At 40.7% G+C, this 18,742-nt stretch overlaps 1 protein-coding gene across 1 annotated transcript in view; it reads left to right on the top strand.

Moving 5' to 3' along the window:
* Positions 1-18,742, top strand: part of CAP2 (CAP, adenylate cyclase-associated protein, 2 (yeast)) — a 156,890-nt gene that overhangs the window by 109,227 nt on the left and 28,921 nt on the right. The window contains exons 8-11 of the mRNA XM_012643265.1: positions 13,448-13,637; positions 15,019-15,194; positions 16,314-16,437; positions 16,540-16,622. Coding sequence (XP_012498719.1) covers positions 13,448-13,637; positions 15,019-15,194; positions 16,314-16,437; positions 16,540-16,622 — 573 coding nt within the window. The remainder of the gene's footprint in view (positions 1-13,447; positions 13,638-15,018; positions 15,195-16,313; positions 16,438-16,539; positions 16,623-18,742) is intronic.

Below are 18,742 nucleotides of genomic sequence, written 5' to 3'. Positions count from 1 at the left end.
GTGACATTAAGATGAATGACGAGTGGCTTATCCCAGCTTGGGCTTGGAGATGACCAACCTGAATTCACAGACAAATGATTACACTATAGTGTGAAGTGTCATGAGTGTCCTAATGGGTCCTTGTAATAGAGAAACAGGGAATTTCCTCCTAGGAGAGCTCCAGAAAACCTACAAAAAGAAGAGAGAGACACATTTGGGTTGAAGTTTGAAGGCCATGTGAGAGTTTTCCAGAAAGTAAATTGAGCATGGACTCCAAACTAAGGTACGGCCTGAGCAAGGACTCAAAGACCGAGAGCCAAGTTCCTGTCCCGTCTGAGAACACTGAAGCGTCTTCTCTCTCCTCCTCAGCTGTGAGCTCATGGAAAGCAGAGTCTGTTTCTAACACAGCCTGGTACCACAGTGGAGACTGGTGCCGGGCCTTGGAAACAGGCGGTGTTTGTACATATCTGCTAACTTGAACGTGTTGACTTGCATTCACATTTCTTTACGATGAACTTTCCAAAATGTTATTTCATGAACTACAGATCACGTCCATTATTCAAGAGTCATGTAAAGAAATATGTCTTTACTTCTTCTGTCCAGTGATGGGAATGGGAATGAACAATACATTTTGTTACAGGAATGACCATTGGTCACCAGTGCCTCCTCTGCTCTTGTCTCTTGTCACCAACTGCTGCCTCTCATTCTCAGTTGGTATAAACTCAGCCAAAAGGAGATTAGGTACAAAACGCTTTTCTTAAGAAGGGAGAAGTGGGGAAGGGGCAGATTATCTTCTAAAGGTAAAACAAACTCTTCATAAAATAGAATACACAGGCAAGCCCTGGCCACAGTTTTTTGGTCCAGGCTGTAACCTTGATACAAACTAAGCTAATCACAGCCCCTTCTCTAGGTCTAAGCACCAAGTAGCCCTTCCTGTGAATTTTGGAACTGAAATTGAGACAGTGCTTACTCTGTTTTCGTGTGCCTCAGCTAGAAAGCTCAGGAGATGTTGATGCTTCTGGGGTTTTTTGGGGGAGGGCTGTTTTTTGTTTTTTGTTTTTTTTAGAGATATGGTCTTACTCTGCCACCCAGTCAGGAGTGCAGTGGTACAATCATAGCTCACTACAGCCTCGAACTCCTGAGTTCAAGCTACCTCCTGCCTCAGCCTCCTCAGTAGCTGGGACTAGAGGCATACATCACCATACCTGGCTAATTTTTTGTTCTTTGTAGAGACAGAGTCTTGTTATGTTGCCCAGGCTGGTCTCGAACTCCTGGCCTCAAGCAATGCTTTTTTTTTTTTTTAATCAAAAATATTTTTCCCAAATAATTTTCCCAAATACATATACAGTATAGAGCCAATGTAAATAATCTTCCTAATGGCTATTATTTTGCCTTAACCCCCACCTCTACTGTTTACTAAGTATGGATAATTTGAGAAAGTACAATGATTCTTTATGACCCTAAAAATCTGAAAGAAAAACAAAAACTTGAATTCATTGGTAATTCAGACTTAGGCCCTTCTGGCCAAATGAAGTGGTTGTCCAGCTAATTCAAGCCACATGTCCCTCTAGGTCTTTATATAACTGTCGGCTCTCTAGAGTTTGTCTCTTTGATGGGTATACTCTGCTATCTTTAACCCTGGAAAGTTTTCCCATGGAAAATTTAATTTTATCTTTCCCTTTTTTTTTTTTTTTTATGAGAAATTGTATTTTCAAGCTGCCAGTACTGGCAGACAGGAAGAAAAGACAATCTGGAAATTCCAGATTTGGTCCAGCTATCAGCAGCAAGGCCAAACTAATAATTAAGGCTACATACCAGGACAATTTATGCAGAATATCTGGATCACTTGAGCACATTAGATTGTGGTCAGTATAATCTTCTGGACTCTGCTCTGAGTACTTGTTCTTCTTTTATCAAAAACTGGGCATGTAGCACAGAAATCACCACCTGTGTTTTTTGAGGGGCCACATCTGAATATACAGACGGTTCCCAACCTACATTGATGGTTTCAGTACCCACACAACCATTCTGTTTATCACTTTCAATAGAGTATTCTATAAATTACATGAGATACTCAACACTTTAATATAAAATGGGCTTCGTGTAGGTGGTTTTGCCTAACTGTAGGCTAATGGAAGTCTTCTGGCACATTTAAGGTAGGCCAGGCTAAGCTATGATGTTCGGTAGGTTAGGTGTATTAAAAACATTTTTGAGGAGCATCTGTATAATTTATAACATAATTTATACATCTGTATAAATTAAGAGAGAAACAGGCAAAAAACCACTAAGTTACTGGTTTACACATGCTAATATAGACTGTGTATGTTACTCCCAGGCTGTTTTGGGTCTACAGCTGTTATTCCATCTCTGAAGCAACTTTGTTTCTTGTTCAGTCTTTTGTTCATCTACTGCCAAAGCTCAGATCTTTCCAGGTCATCAAAGGAATGACATACAGGGTCCACAGGAGGGTGGGAGGAGTGAGGAAGAGTGAAAACATCAGAAATCGTTGACAAAACCATGAGATTTGGGTTTTTAATGGCCTTTCCCAAGTATTTCTATCTTGGGGATGAGGGTATTTGGAGCTTTGCCTCTGAAGAAACTGATCAAAATGGCCCCACGTTTCCTTCATACTTGTGGAACCGTCTTTTGATTTTGACTGTATGTAGTACCAGTACTTTTATGGGAACGTGAAATTCCAGTACTGTTCTATTTCCATAGATGAAATAGGAAATATCCCCCAAATTGACTTTTTAAAAAGTATTAATAGACATATGCTTAAAACATTACACGTACTTCATGGTGGTATTATTAACAATTCTGTTTTCTTAGAAAGGCCCCCAGGAACTTTGTTTTCACTGGAAGAAGAAGTCTCAAAATTCTAAGAAGTGATAAAAATAAGAGACTAGAGATAAAAATAATAAATTCATTTTGTCTTATACTTAACATTGTACATGATGACTATCTGTTAGTTTATGTGCAACCTTTTTTCTTGATTATTACAGTCTCCTAATGAAAGTATGATATAAATACGAATGTAAAATTTGCAAGATCTTATAAAAATTTACAGATTTGGAAATCTGTATCAGTTTCAGTAAGTTATTGATCAAATAAATCTGCATATGTATCAATTTCACTAAGTTATTGATCAAAGTACATCTTGCAGAAAATAGAAAGAAATTAATTTTGACATCAAAAATATGAACAAACTCTAAATCGTGACTCTGTGAAGTATTTTTTTGCTGCTAGGAAGACCATCTGATTTATGTGTATAAAAGGTTAGTCTAATTCTGAAAGTGGTAGTTCTTTCTTCAAATCACTCCCTCCTATTATGGTATGTGAAAGATTTATCACTCTCATATTTTGTGTGCCATATTGTACAAGGCCATTTGAGATTCTTTGTCTTTGGAAAAATTAATAAACAGCATTCTATAAAATGTCCAGCTGTAAAGCGTTGTTAGTCTCTATATTTGTAGCACGAAGATGTAAGTGTACTTGTGATTTCAAAGGATTTGTGATATTAAATTGCTTTTGAAGTGTATAGTTGGGCACATATAAGTTATCACTGCTACCTAGAGATCATTACTGGTAAGGCAGGTGATTAACGGGTCAGGATGGTTCAGAGATGGACAGCTGAAGCGAATGTGACTGAGAAACAGAAAGGAGCTGTAAGTGTGTGTCCATGAAGGGCAGTTGCGGGGAAGGTTAGTAAAGGAAGGGTGGAGGAAGGGTAAAATCCAAGAACAGCCCCACTGCGTGTCAGCCGCTTCATTTTGTGGCTTTCTCTACAACCTCCACAAATACTGAAAGACGGGTGGCTCAAAATGTTACTACTATAAGCTAGTTTTATAGAAGAAACATCTCAGCAAAAGCTGTGTTGTGAGCAACATAATCCACCTGTTCCAAGAGACTGTCATTGATATTTTGGCTTTCTTGGTCTCTGCTTTTTAAAAATTGGTAAAAACACCTAATAGGTTTCCTGCTGTGTTCTTAGAGTTGGAGATCAATGTTATCTCCATACATTTCTCCCAGCTTAAACCAGCTCAGTGTCTCCTCTTAGGATAAAGATATCTACAAATCACACAGGCCTGACCCACAGCAGCCTCTGGCCGCAGACCCCACTCTCCCAAGGACAGCTACTTCCTCCCTCCAGCCCCCATCGTCCCCTGTTCCTGTGACACATAACGCTTACCAAACCGCATCTGCAGTTACGTATTTGTGCATGTGCCACCCCCACTAGATTATGAACTTCTTAAAAACAGAACTTATGCCTATGTCCTCATCCTGAACTGCATTCCCTGTAAGGTAGCGCTCGGTAAATGTTTGTTGAATGGACAGATGAGCCGTAGTCATTCGATTCATTTTCAATCCATCTATTAGGAATTAGATTCTATTTAGACCAAATCATGTGCCACACTTGTTGTTGGGTTTGAAAACTCTTTGAATTTAAAATGTGAAAGTTGAAAATTTCCAAACGATTGAATTATCTGGGACAGAATTACAGAAAATTTTAAATGCTAAACTTTTCATTGTAGCTAATTTTTTTAACTTAAGCAGATATGTTTCACTGTTTTCTTAATTTTGTCACAAACACATAAAACCTCTTTCTAAAAGTACCCTAATTAGTCCTACTTTCTATAAACTCAGAAATAATAGAGCAATTTTTATAGATTATTTAGATCCAAATTTAGACTCTATCTGAATTAACTGGATAATTAAGGCAGTGGTGTTTGTGGTAGGGAGAAGGAGATAAAAGTGCGTTGTTAATTGCCACCAGGAAGGCAATGTGGAGATTTCATTTAAGAATTGGGAGTAATTTCCCATTCATAATAAAATCTAAATTCTAAAGTAATAAAATGACTAGTAATTATCTCAAGAAGTAACTTCTAATGAAAACAAATTTTGCCTGAGTGTGGTGATCCATGCCTGTAATCCCAGCACTTTGGGAGGCCAAGGCAGAAGGATTCCTTGAGGCCAGAAATTTGAGACCAACCTGAACAACAAAGCTTATGGTCCACTCATATTCAAAAATAACACGAATTTTTGACTTATCCATGGTTTCATAAAAATTGCTCTAAAAAAAACTGAAAGATCATCACAAGCCAAAACATGCGTTTGAAAGAATGAGGATGTACCTTCACAATAAAAAAAAAAAAAGTGCCAAAGAGAAATGTCAGAGATATCAGCTGTCAGACATAATACTTAAGGAAATTAGACATTTCATGCTTGAAATGAAATCAGTCATTTCATACTTAATAACCTAATTTTTATGAAACCATGGATAAGTCAAAAATTCATGTTATTTTTTTTTTTTTTTGAGACGGAGTCTCACTGTGTTGCCCGGGCTAGAGTGCCATGGCGTCATCCTAGCTCACAGCAACCTCAAACTCCTGGGCTCAAGCGATCCTCCTGCCTCAGCCTCCCGAGTAGCTGGGACTACAGGCATGCGCCACCATGCCTGGCTAATTTTTTCTATATATTTTTAGTTGTCCAGTTAATTTCTTTCTATTTTTTTAGTAGAGACAGGGTCTCGCTCTTGCTCAGGCTAGTTTCGAACTCCTGAGCTCAAATAATCCGCCCGCCTCGGCCTCCCAGAGAGCTAGGATTACAGGCGTGAGCCACCGCGCCCAGCCCATGTTATTTTTTAATATGAGTTCTGTCGTGGAGCCAATGCAGGGCAAGCAGCTCAAAATATCCATGAAGTGTTGGAGAAGGATGTGGCTAATAAACGCACAGTACGTCAATGGTTTAAGAAATTCCATTCTGGTGATTTTATTCTTGAAGATGACCAACGTGGGTGACCTGAGACCAAGGTGTATAATGATGAGCTGAAAGCTATAGTGGAAATGAATCCATCTCAACCCACATATGAATTAACAGCAAGGTTTCACATTACTATTTGAATAATATTGGACCATTTGGAACAAATGGGCAAGGTAAAGAAGCTGGAGAGATGGGTTCTGCATGAATTAAACGAGCGTCAGAAGAGAAATCGTCTCGAAGCTTGCCTTACTTCGCTGTCACAACATAAAGGTGAACCATTTCTACACTGTATTGTTATGTGTGATGAAAAATGGACTCTTTTTGACAATTGCAAGTGTTTGGCACAATGGTTGGATAAAGATTAAGTGCCAAAACACAGTTCAAAACTGAATATTCATCAAAAAAAGCTAATGGTGTCCGTTTGGTGGTCCAGTGCTGGTATTATCCACTACAACTTCACGAAACCTGGTCAATCGATGACAGTGGATGTCTGCTGCAACCAGTTGGACGAAACGATGAGGGTGCATGCGATTAAGCAGCTGAGATCGGTCAATAGAAACAGGCCAATCCTCTTGCAAGACTACATGTCACATAAAACAATGCTGCTCAAACTACAGAGGCTGGACTTGGAAACTCTCTGTCACCCACTGTATTCACCAGACCTTACACCAACTGACTACCACTGCTTCTAGGCTTTGGACCACTTCTTGCAAGGAAAAATAGTCAATTCTCAATAAGCTGTGGAAAACACCTTTCACAATTTCATCTCCAGGTTTCTTTGATGCTGACATAAACAAGCTACCTTTAAGATGGCAAAACTGTGTCCATAGTTCAGGCACATACTTTGATTAATTGTACTGCCTCTTACTTGAGATACAATAGACTACAGTTTTGATTTGAAATGGGACATTTCATATTTAATGACCTGATATATCTAATATATGCAACCAAAAATTATAAAAAATTACTTTTCACATGCTGCATACAATGGTTTCCTTATTTTATAGTTGCAGTTCATGTACTTAAAAACAGAAGAGGCAGCTGTTCCCAGGGCAGTTGAAATTAACTTAGAGAAAGGGATTTGCAGTACAGTAACTTTTTTAAAGTCTTTGTGCCAAGAAAAAAAAGTATGTAATTCAAACATCTGCTCTCAAAATTAATCTTAATAGACCTTAAAAGCAGCATTTTTAGGTTTTATGTTGTATTCTTGCCACATGAGTGAACTTTTGCACCCTGAATATGGCCAGTTAAAATCATAAACGTGCTGCTTTCCTTTTATTTGAGTTGTAAGCCATTGTTACAATGACTTTAATAAAATGTATTTTTCAATTATTTCCAGTCTAGAGCTCTAGATACTTAAGAGACTCATTACATCAACATAACAAAGTGTTTTTTTGTTTGTTTGTTTTAATGCCCTGGATGTGCTAAGAACAAAGTTGGGTGGTTTTTTTATTTTTTTTTTATTTCAGCATATTATAGGGGTACAAATGTTCAGGTTACATATATTGCCTTTGCCCCGCCCGAGTCAGAGCTTCAAGCGTGACCATCCTCAGAACAAAGTGTTTTTTTAAAAAAGCATTTGTGTGGTCATTGCACTTAACTAAGGTTAAGTCTTTCTCCCTTCAGGTTCCAACGCAGGATACATCCATTCAGTTCTCCACTTCACTGTCCTGTCTTTGTAACCTCGTGCAAGTCACAAAACATCATAATCCTTTAGGTCTTGAGCTTTTAGATGGATGATTCTACACTGTAGAAATAAAATGAAAGTAATTAATTGTTAGGGTAAAGCACACTGTGAAAAAATATGTTAAGAAAAGCTTTCTTTTGAAAAGGACCAAAAATATTCAGATAGTTTGCAAGTAAGTGACATCTCTCGTTAAAGGCCTTTGTGTTATTCTGCACGTGCAGATCTGAGCACGAAGCGTCTGTCCGGAGGAATGAATGCCGTGTGCAGGCTAATGCTACAGTTTCTCAAGGCTTTCACTGGTAAATGGTAGGGAAGAGAACCTGTCCCATGATGTCCCTCTCAGGTTCCTGGGGCAGGTACTGTTGGTTCAGAGGCTCTTCCCAGCCCCCGTCCTCAGCACCTCCCAGACAGGTTTGCCCCTCTGGGGGCCTTCCTTCTACATCTCCAGACTGACCTAGCTCAAACTGTAAAGGGAGCAAAATCTGCCCTCGGCCAGTGCACCCCTCTTCTGAGCCCTGCTGCCCCACAATTGCCCACTGGGAACGAGAAGTAGTGGATCACTCGCCAGGCAACCAAGGCCACAGGCCCTGATCTCACCCACTCCTTCTCATCCCGTCTAGACAACCCAGTGCATTACCTCTGCTATGAGATTCTTTCTTTGAAAGGAAATCACACTGAGGTGCGGGGCCCTTTAATCTCTTGTCCAGAGGAGAGGGGTCAGGACCCCATCCCAAAACAACTTGAGCACTAGACAGAGCGTAGATCTGGGCACAAGTACCTCATTACTAGAACCAGTGGATACTCAGGAAAAATAACAAGGCAAGAGGCCAATTTCTAGAGCCAGGCCACAGAGTCATGACAAAACTAGCATCAAGGCCCATGACAGGATGTCTGTTATTTGACATCCATACTATGACTAATATTTAGATAGCATATGAATAACAGCTACATAAGGGCAGCAGAAGAGCCCAGAGGAACATGTTGCAAGGTCCCAGGGGTAAGAAGATGAGCATCTAAACTACAGCATGGTAATGGGGATGGCAAGGAATAGATAGTTGCAAGTGATGTCAAGCAGGTAGAAAGATAATATTTAGGGGCGGGGCATGGTGGCTCACACCTGTAATCCCAGCACTTTGAAAGGCCAAGATGGGAGCATTACTTAAGGCCAGAAGTTTGAGACCAGCCTGGTCAACATAGTGAGACCCTGTCTCTACAAAAAATTTAAAAATTAGCCAGGCACAGTGGAACATGTCTGTAGGCCTAGCTACTTGGGAAGCTTAGACAGGAAGATGGTTTGAGCCCAGGAGTTTGAGGCTGCGCTGAGCTATGATCACACACTGCACTCTAGCCTGAGTTAGAGTGAGACCTTGTCTCAAAAAAATAAACAACAAACCAACATCAAGGCTAACTTGATACTGAGGTGCTAGTGTTAAAGCCCAAGACATCTTATAACCCCACAGGATCAAGGCTGATTCCAGAGTCTCTGTAGGAGCTCAGTCAGTTTGTAAGGCATTAGAAGGATGGAGCAAGGAGTAGTACAGGTAAAAACTGAGTCATTGTGGTTTTAATTTGCATCTTCCCAATTATTCGTGACATTGAGCATTTTTTCATGTTTGTTGTCTATCTTCTTTTGAAAAGCTTCTGTTCATATCTTTAGCCCACTTTTTAATGGGGTTGTTTGGTTTTATTTTACTGATTTGTTTGAGTTCTTTGTAGATTATGGATATTAGCCCTTTATCAGATGTATAGTTTGTGAATATTTTCTCCCATTCTATAGGTTGTCTGTTTGTTCTGTTGACTATTTCCTTTGCTGTGCAGAAGCTTTTTAATTTAATCAAGTCCCTTTTATTTATTTTTGCTATTGCTGTAATTGCCTTTGGGGTCTTAGTCATAAATTCTTTGCCTGGGCTGATGTTTAGAAGAGTTGTTTCTACATTTTCACCTTACCCCTGTCCGAATGGCTATTATTAAAAAGTCAAAAAACAATACATGCTGGCGTGGATGCAGAGAGAAAGGAATGCTTATACACTGTTGGTGGGACTGCAAATTAGCACAATCTCTGCAGACAGTATGGAGATTCCTCAAAGAACTAAAGTAGACCTACCATTTAATCCAGCAATCCCACTGATAGATACTGGGTATCTACCCAAAGGAAAAGAAGTCATTTTATCAGAAAGACACCTGAACTGAAATGTTTATTGCAGCACAGTTCACAATCACAAAGATGTGGAATCAACCTAAGTGCCCATCAATTCATAAGTGGATTAACAAAATGTGGTATATACACATATATATATGTGTGTATATACACACACCATGGAGTACTACTCAGCCATGAAAAGGAATGAATTGGCCGGCACAGTGGCTCATGCCTATAATCCTAGCATCCTGGGAGGCTAAGGCAGGAGGATTGCTTGAGCTTAGGAGTTCAAGACCAGCCTGAGCAAGAGCGAGACCTCATTTCTACAAAAAATAGAAGAATTAGCTGGGTGTGGTGGTGTGCACCTGTAGTCCCAGCTACTCAGAAGGCTGAGGCAGGAGGATAGCTTGAGCCCAGGAGGTGGAGGTTGCAGCAAGCTATGATGATGCCACTGCACTCTAGCTGGGGCAGCAGAGCGAGACTCCATCTCAAAAATAAAAGGAATGAATTAAATGTCTTTTGCAGCAATTTGGATGGAACTGGAGGCCATTATCCCAAGTAAAATATCTCAGGAATGGAAAAACAAATACCTCATGTGCTCTCTAATAATTTGGAACTAATCAATGGACACACATGGGCACAGGGAGAAGTAAAAGTCATTGGAAATCAAGAAGGGGGCAGGGGGGTGGAGGGAAGGAATAAAAACCTACCTAACAGGTATAATGAACACTATTCGGGTGATAGGCACACTGACTTAAGCATTATGAAGGCTATCCATGTAACAAAAACATTTGTACTCCCTTAATATTTTGAAATTTAAAAAAAAAAAAAACAGAGCCAGATTATTGTACCACCTCCCAATACTTTAGTCATGTACATTCTGGCCACAGGCCCAAGAGCCACACTGCATGTGTGTCAAAGTAGCCCATACCTCTGGTTCTTTAATTTGACTAATGACTATTTAAAACAAAAAAAGTCTAAATATAGCATAAAGGATTTCCCTGAAGAAGGCTTTAGAATCAGGCAGATATGTGTTTGGATGTCTTTACCATTGACTGGCCATTTAATGGTGAATTTAAACAGCCTTTCTGGCTTCCTGCTTTACTTTCTGTGAAAGAGGGATTTCAATACAATCCTAGCAATACGTTGTGATGATTAAGATTAATCTCAGCACATAGGAAAGGGTGGTTGTTCCCAAACTTGTCTGCACATTGGAATCACCTAGGGAGCTTCAAAAAATACAGATGCCTGTGTCCCCCCTCTCCACCCTACCCCAAAGAGTATTTCTGTAACATGGCCTGGACTTCGGGATTTTTAACAGATCCCCAGATGCTTTTAATGTTCAGACAAGTTTGAGAACTCCTAGTATAGAGCCTGTCATATACTAAGCATTAAATATCTATTGATTACCTGGGCATGGTGGCACATGCCTAGAGTCCCACCTACTCAGGAGGCTGAGGCAAGAGGATCACTTGAGCCCAGGAGTTCGAGGCTGCAGTGAGCTATGATCGGGCCATTGCACTCCAGCCAGGGTGACAGAGCAAGATCGTGTCTCAAAAAAAAAATTTTTTTTTAAATATATCGGTTGATCTGTTGAATGAATGAATGGATGAAAATGCTCATACTATACTTTCCACAATCTCTGACTCCCTTCCCGTCCCTGACCATCTCCCCTCTGTTTTTTGGGGGACGCCTGAAGGCTTAGCGTCAGGCTGTGGTTCCGGTCGGTGTGGCTGGCACTCGTGGCCAGGCACATAAGAGAATGCAGAAAGCTCCGGTGTCATGTGCTGTACTATCCTACAGAAAGAGAAGAGGAGAAAGAGGCAAAGATAAGTTACTCTGCAAGGGGCAGCCCACGGAGATCCAGTTAAGGGAATGTCTAATCAGTTTGATTTCGAGTCCACTGTACAGTAAAGCCCCTGAATGCTAATTGAAAAGTAACCTTGGAAACAAGAGCCTGGTATTGTGCGCTCCCCGGGGCTGATACAGGAACGAGCCAGGACGTACAAAGGATTAGTCCAAGGCAGAGTTTCAACGGGTCCTGACTTCCCTTATTTTTTGGCTTTTATTTTCAACATTGGTAGCAGTAAATCCTTTGTCTGGTGTTCCTGGGTCAGCCATCTGAATGTATCAAAGTTCCAAAAAGTTGAATATGTGGCTTATTTGTTTCGATGTCCTTTAAGGGCTCTTGGAGAGAGGCTCTGAATTCTGAGAGCGAGGGAGACATCTAAATCATTCTAAGATTTAGAAGCCAGCACTTTCTCCCCTTTCCACAAAATAGGAGGACTTGAGAGCTGCGGAGTTTCAGATGTTGGTGGGAGGGGGGGGTCTGTCCCTTCGCCGACTACATGAGTTATGGCGTGTTTGTGAGCAAAAGTAATACTTCGTGGTTCTCAGTGTCTGTAACTGAGGACTGGCATATTATTTGATGTACAAAGCTTATATTATATGGTCTTTATGATTCAGAGCAAATTCTCAAATTTCACCCAAGTGACATAATAGAAAACATTGAAGATACTGAGGGGAAAATTGGTCAGTCTCAAGAACTGTGAAATCCTTTTCTACTTGACCCAAGAATCCTGATGGAGTCAGGCTGGTCTTCCTTAGAAACAAAAACCATCGCAAATTATATCTTCAGGAGATGAGCTTTCCAGCCTGCTGAGTTTTTAAAGACATGCATTCTGAATAAGAGAATCATCTTTTATTTTCAGCGTGATTCTACACTTAATAGGAATTATGTAAGTACTTTGAAAATAGCTTAATTTTTTTTTCAGCTGAAAACTACAGATTAAAACTTTCTGATTTAGATACTTCATAATACTGAGTTGTTTATAACAATAAGGATGTGCTGTATTTGTTAACATTTAGCACTTAAGTCATGTTTTACCTTTTGTATTTGGTATTGAAAACATATGTCGAAGTCACAATTTCATCACTATCAAATTTTTTAAGTTTCCTGACTACTGAAGTAGCTTGTAATTGAATTATAATTCCTCATAGGTATACAGTTCTACTTGAGGGTTTAAAAGTAAAATGGTATATATCCCAAGTTTGTTGTGTATGTGTGTTTCTATCCTACCAGTTTTAAGCTCTTTGAGAATGTCATCTATGGGGTCCTTTTAAAACATTAAATCCCTCTCTTGTCCATTGCCTTTTATTGCTATTTGAATTCATTAGACCTTCATATTGAAAACAAAAAGAAAATTAGAATAAGCTTGTATCTTGCTCAGGAAGAATCTTATTTTCAGTTGGCCCACGAATAACCGGCATTTGATGAACTGTCAGGCGGGTCCTGGGCCCTCATCACCTTCGGGTTTGACAAGCATCCAGGTCGCATATGGTCCTTGTTTGAGGGTCAGGTGGAGGCATGCATATTTGGAAAATGAGTTCCAGAGAGTTTCTGTATCTTTCTTTTTAGCTGCTCAAAAGGGTTCTAAAACATCTAATAACCATTGAATATTTTCTACCTGTCTCTCTTTTTCTCTCTCATTGGTTGTTGTGGTTTCTGTTGTCTCAAAAGAGCTAATCCTTCTATTAATTGGATCACTTTTTTCTTATGATTCTAAATTGGCCAAGGCCCAATTTCATTCATGTCTGAGCCTTAGACACGAACTTGTGAATATGGCTTTGTTTGCCTCTGAGTTGTCAGTGAGGCTCCTGGCCCTGCAGATTCTACTGGCAGGGTGGTATAGCTAAGTCATGCTTCATGTTCCCAAAAGGGATCCACACACGGATCCGTGATGCACAGGTGTGCCCTCTGGGAGCCTTTGATAAGGTTTGAACCCTACTCCTTCATTGGCAGTAGGTTCTGAGTCACTCAGGCAAAATCCCAGCAAGGGCCACAGTCTCAATGCAACACTCTCTGTCTTCTCTCTTCACAGGGTCCCGTAGCGTCCGCGGTGTCAGCATTCTCCGTCCTCTCCTCTGGGCCTGGCTTTCCTCCACCCCCTCCTCCTCCACCTCCTCCAGGGCCACCTCCCCTTTTTGAGAATGAAGGCAGAAAAGAGGAGTCCTCTCCTTCACGCTCCGCTTTATTTGCCCAGCTTAACCAGGGAGAAGCAATCACAAAGGGTGAGAAAACAAGACCTTGAAGCTGCCTCCCTTTCCCTCTGGCTCCAGGCACACTGAGCCCCAGAGCCCCAGTGATGGACACATCATTCCATCCTGTCCTCAGCACACGGTGGGGAGGAGACTGCTGCCGGGAAGGCAGGAGCCTCAGTGTTCTTCATGTCCAGGCAGACAGGCTCAGGAGGCCACTGTGCAGACCAGAAAGAACTCAGAGACTCTGGGTTCTAAGTCGACCACTGTGCTGCATCATCACTTCTGCCCCTGAAGCTTCTGCAGCATCTTCTACAACCCAGGCATCAAGAGCAAGTGAAACAAAAATGGCAAACACTAGCACCTCTGTCCTGAAGCAGTGTACAGGCTTGTCAAAGAATTGTATCATTGAACTATCTTTGTTCTCATGGCAAATGGTTAATTTAAAAACAAATCATACATTTAAAATATATCAGGATCAGGAGCACATGTATTTTAGACAATACAGTCATGTTGCCAGAAACTTTGTGTACATGTATTTTTGCGTTGCACAGCTGGTAGGAGTTAGGGTGTGAATGTCCTTCTGTCCTGGGCTGGGAGCTCAGAATCCAAAATTCTAAATTTTTCTGTGGTTCCAACTGGCTTCACTATCCCCTCTGAAACTAATTTGCAAAGTAAAGGACTGGACCTGTGACCCTAAAGTTGATTCCATATTCTGATATATGCTCACGGGAATGCCCTAACCTTTTAGGCTATGTCTGTCAAACGCTTTAGCCATAAGAAAAGAATTTTTGGTGAGGTAGTTTGCTCTTTGTAGAATTTGATCCTTTTTGGTGAGGTGGTTTGCTCTTTGTAGAATTTTTATCTATCATCTTATCTCCTGAAGGGGGCACTTCCTCAAGTTAAAAAATACTTAGAGTGCTTCTGTCAACTCCAAACTCACCAGACTCTGCCTGCTAACCTTGAGAAAGCACTAGACTCTTTTTTTTTTTTTTTTTTTTGAGACAGAGTCTTACTGTGTTTCCCAGGCTAGAGAGCCGTGGCGTCATCCTAGTTCATAGCAACCTCAAACTCCTGGGCTCAAGCGATCCTCCTGCCTCAGCCTCCCGAGTAGCTGGGACTACAGGCATGCGCCACCATTTTTTAGTTGTCCAATTAATTTCTTTCTAATTTTAGTAGAGACGGGGTCTCGCTCTTGCTCAGGCTCGTTTCGAACTCCTGAGCTCAAACAATCCGCCCACCTCAGCCTCCCAGAGAGCTAGGATTACAGGCGTGAGCCACCGCGCCCGGCCTAGACTCTTTTGAAAATAGCATTACCAAAAGTTTTTGTGCTCTTTACGTCATGGTGATCTAGCAAGTTAGGAACACTTCCCTTTGCATACGAAGGAAATTATGTCCATGTGTGTTATCCTAGGGCTCCGGCATGTCACAGATGACCAGAAGACATACAAGAATCCCAGCCTGCGGGCTCAAGGAGGGCAAACGCGCTCTCCAACCAAAAGCCAAACTCCAAGTCCCACATCTCCCAAATCTCATCCTTCTCAGAAACACGCTCCTGTGTTCGAGCTGGAAGGAAAGAAATGGAGAGTGGTGAGTGAAGCCCTTTAACCTTTATTCCTGACACGCTCCAACGAAAGGGTCAACAGCTAAACCATTCACCAAGGTCTTAAGGATTGAAGGTCTTAAGAAGTGACAGGCAAAAACCACTTGCTAGAATACATACCAGGGCGTTTCTGAATGCTTCCATAAGCTTTATTTGTTTTCACTAGTTCTCATTCTTTTCTTCAACTTTAAAAAATATTTTTAAATGGTGGTAAGATACATATAACATGAAATTGACCATTAACCAAGTTTAAGTGCCAGTTCAGTGGCATTAAGCCCATCTACACTGTTGTGCAACCATCATCACCACGCATCCCCAGAACTCCTTTCATCTTGCAGAACCAAAACTCCATGCCATAAAACAATATTCCCCTCCCCACAACCGCTGGCAATTACCATTCTTCTTTCTGTCTCTATTTATTTGACTACTCTTTCCATAAGCTTTTAACCAGGCAGAGAGAGAAACCATTTACACGTGGAACTGGGGAGTCTGTGCCCCATCCTGATCTGCTGTGGGATGTTTCATTCAGTCCCACAGATGGAGGCCCTGATCTAACTGCACCTTGCTGCTGCCATCTACCACCGCCAGGTGTGCAAGCGGGACATAAATGCTTCGATGGGAGTGAAAACTGGTGTCCCCTGCCAATCCAGAGGGCTTCCCTAAAGATTAAGGACCAAAGTCCCTGGAAAGTTGTCATGGCCTGAAAACACACTGGGGCTTAGACCATTGTCATGACCCTTCACCAGCCTGTTTGCCCAACTCCTATTTGACACAGCAGATTTTGCTACAGCATCAAGTCTAGACTCAACACGAATGTCTCCACAAAAAGCTCTCACATCCCAGCTCAGGCCCCCACCCACTAGCCAGGTGCCTGGTACCTGATGTTGACAAAGGGATACTGACCTGCTTCTAAGCGGCGGTTTCATCCGTTCCCATCGTTACAAGAACAGGGTGAGACCTGTGGTTTCATCTGCAAGGAGATGGTTCTGAAAGAAAGAACATAGCGCACAGATGTAATTCATGCTGAACTCCATAGTAGTTTCAGTGTGCTGTGGATTCAGTTTATATATTTTTATATTTAATATCTGTATCCAATTTAATTTTAGGAGTACCAGGAGGACAGAAATGACCTTGTGATTTCAGAAACTGAGCTGAAACAAGTGGCTTACATTTTCAAATGCGACAAATCGACTCTCCAGATAAAAGGGAAAGTAAACTCCATTACAATTGGTAGGGCAGAACTATGGCTCTGTAATTGATATGATGAGTTGTTTTGTATAAGTATGCTATGTGTATTTAGTGGAGCTGGTTTTTGGGTTTTTTTTTTTTTAGACAACTGTAAGAAGTTTGGCCTGGTGTTTGACAATGTGGTGGGCATTGTAGAAGTGATCAACTCCAAGGACATTCAAATCCAGGTAAGTGGCCCTTCCAGCCACACTCTTCCCTGACCTTGGCTTTGCACAGACCATACATTCTGCCTGCAAGGAGGGCCCCATCGTTCTCCCTGTTCACCTAAAAACCTTATTCCCATTCCCTCTAAATACAGCTCTATTATCACCTCCTCTGTGGAGCCCTATCTTATTTCTTCACAGTGTTAGCTCCTCCTTTTCAATCTCTTATAATACCCCCCATTTCGTGCTTCGATAACTTACTGGCTTACCGTCTCTGTTTCTAGGTCAGCTAACTATATCTTTACAGCCCCAGAAACATGTGCAGTCGCTGGACATACTAGGCATCCAATAAATGTTTGACGAGTGCATGATTGGAATGAATCAGTTAATGCATGAACAAAAATACTAAGAGATTCTTCTAGCATAATAGCACCACCCCAAAGAGAACATTTTTTCCCCTCAGGAAAAATTTGTCCTGGGTAAGGAAGAAGAAAAAGTTTTCTAAAGAATCAGTAAGACAATCAGAAAAACAACCTGGGAAGTAGGATTGGAATTAAATTTGCAAAACGTAAGAAAATCTGTATTCCTCTAGTAATTTTGATTTAGCCAAATGGGATTTTACAATACAGCAAAAACTAAAGGAGTTCTTACCTTTGGCCAACTATAACTTCTATCTTTGATTACACTCTTTTCATATTGTTAATTACCCTTTACCATCTGATATTTTTAAATAATGCTTGTTAAAATTGGAGTCTGGCTTTATAGATCTTTCTCTTTTGCTTTACTGGGCTTTTCACAACTGACACTTTTAACCAGAGTACACTTGACTGTACATTTTACATTTTGCTAACTGTCATTTAAGAAGTTGGTTTTGCTGGTCTTTTGAATGGAAATAGCCCTGACTGGGCATCGTGAGGCCTGGACGCTGGAGCCAGCCCCTCCCTCGCCTGCGTGTGTACTTGGGCAATTGACCTCTGTGCCGAGTTCCCTGTCCTGACACACAGGAAGGTCAGCTGGGAAATTTTAAGGTCCTCTCCAGCCCAAATTCTAAGCACTGTTGCCACAGAATCTCAGTGGATGCGTTTGTTTCTTACACATAAATATTCAGTTCTAGTTTTCTGTGTTCTCTTTAGCGCCTCTACATAAATCCTCTTCTTCTTGACCTTTCTGCCTCCACTTTTTCATAAATGCCATTCCTTGATGGAAGACCATTTAAAAGAAAACAACCAAATAATTCCCCACAGACATACATCTTATTATTATCTTCACTCTGCAAACAGGGAAACTCGACCATCCTCGGAGCACACTCTAGGTTCGAACGTGTGTGTTATTGGCCTGAGGCCACTTAGCATGTAACATGCATTCATTCATTTGTTCATCCTCTCATGTATTTGTTGAACATGCCACGCACTGTTCTTGGCAATAAAAATAGCAGTGAGCAAATGACACAAAAATTCTTGCCCAAATGAAGTTTATATTCTGGCAACACTATCTCCCAATTTAGTATTTCTGATCACCATATTTATCCATTTAATAGCACTACTTTTCCCAAGGTATTATGCATGAAAATTTTAAGGAAATCACTCATCATCAGAAAAAGCCCAAGGATGATTATGGTTCCTAGAAACCTAATAATGAGTCTACACTCTCTGAAGAGCTGTTTTGGATGGTGGGAGTTCCTATGTAAAGATCCCACTTCACATTATTTTTTAATTTAAAAAAACACAAAAGACTAGAAATAACTGTGAAGTAATATTCTATGGCAGAGATGCATATTTAGCCATAATCATGCAATCATAGTGTTATAATTGAAAAGTATCTTGGAAATAATCTAATTTAACACACATGCCTTAATTTTAGAGAGTTTATTTCAAGCTCCCTTTTATTTTTACAGAAATGGGATTGGGTAGCAATTACGAAACCATATATAAGGAGTGAGCATTGTTTTTTTACTGTAAGTACATCACATACAAAATATAAAACCAGGTGAATTAAATATAAAACATGAAACCATGGGGAAAGTAGAAGTTCTAAATATTCTTCAGATTGCTAAAGGAAGAAAAATATTCTAAATTGGGAAGAAATTTTCAAAAAAGGTAGATATATCTACTCAAAAATTTAAAACTTCTGGGCTGGGCACAGTG

Source organism: Propithecus coquereli, unplaced genomic scaffold, assembly GCF_000956105.1.
Source record: "Propithecus coquereli isolate 6110/MARCELLA unplaced genomic scaffold, Pcoq_1.0 Scaffold194, whole genome shotgun sequence".
NCBI classification, from domain to species: domain Eukaryota; kingdom Metazoa; phylum Chordata; class Mammalia; order Primates; family Indriidae; genus Propithecus; species Propithecus coquereli.
Note: the sequence above shows the minus strand (reverse complement) of the source record. Positions and strands in the feature narration are given on the sequence as shown.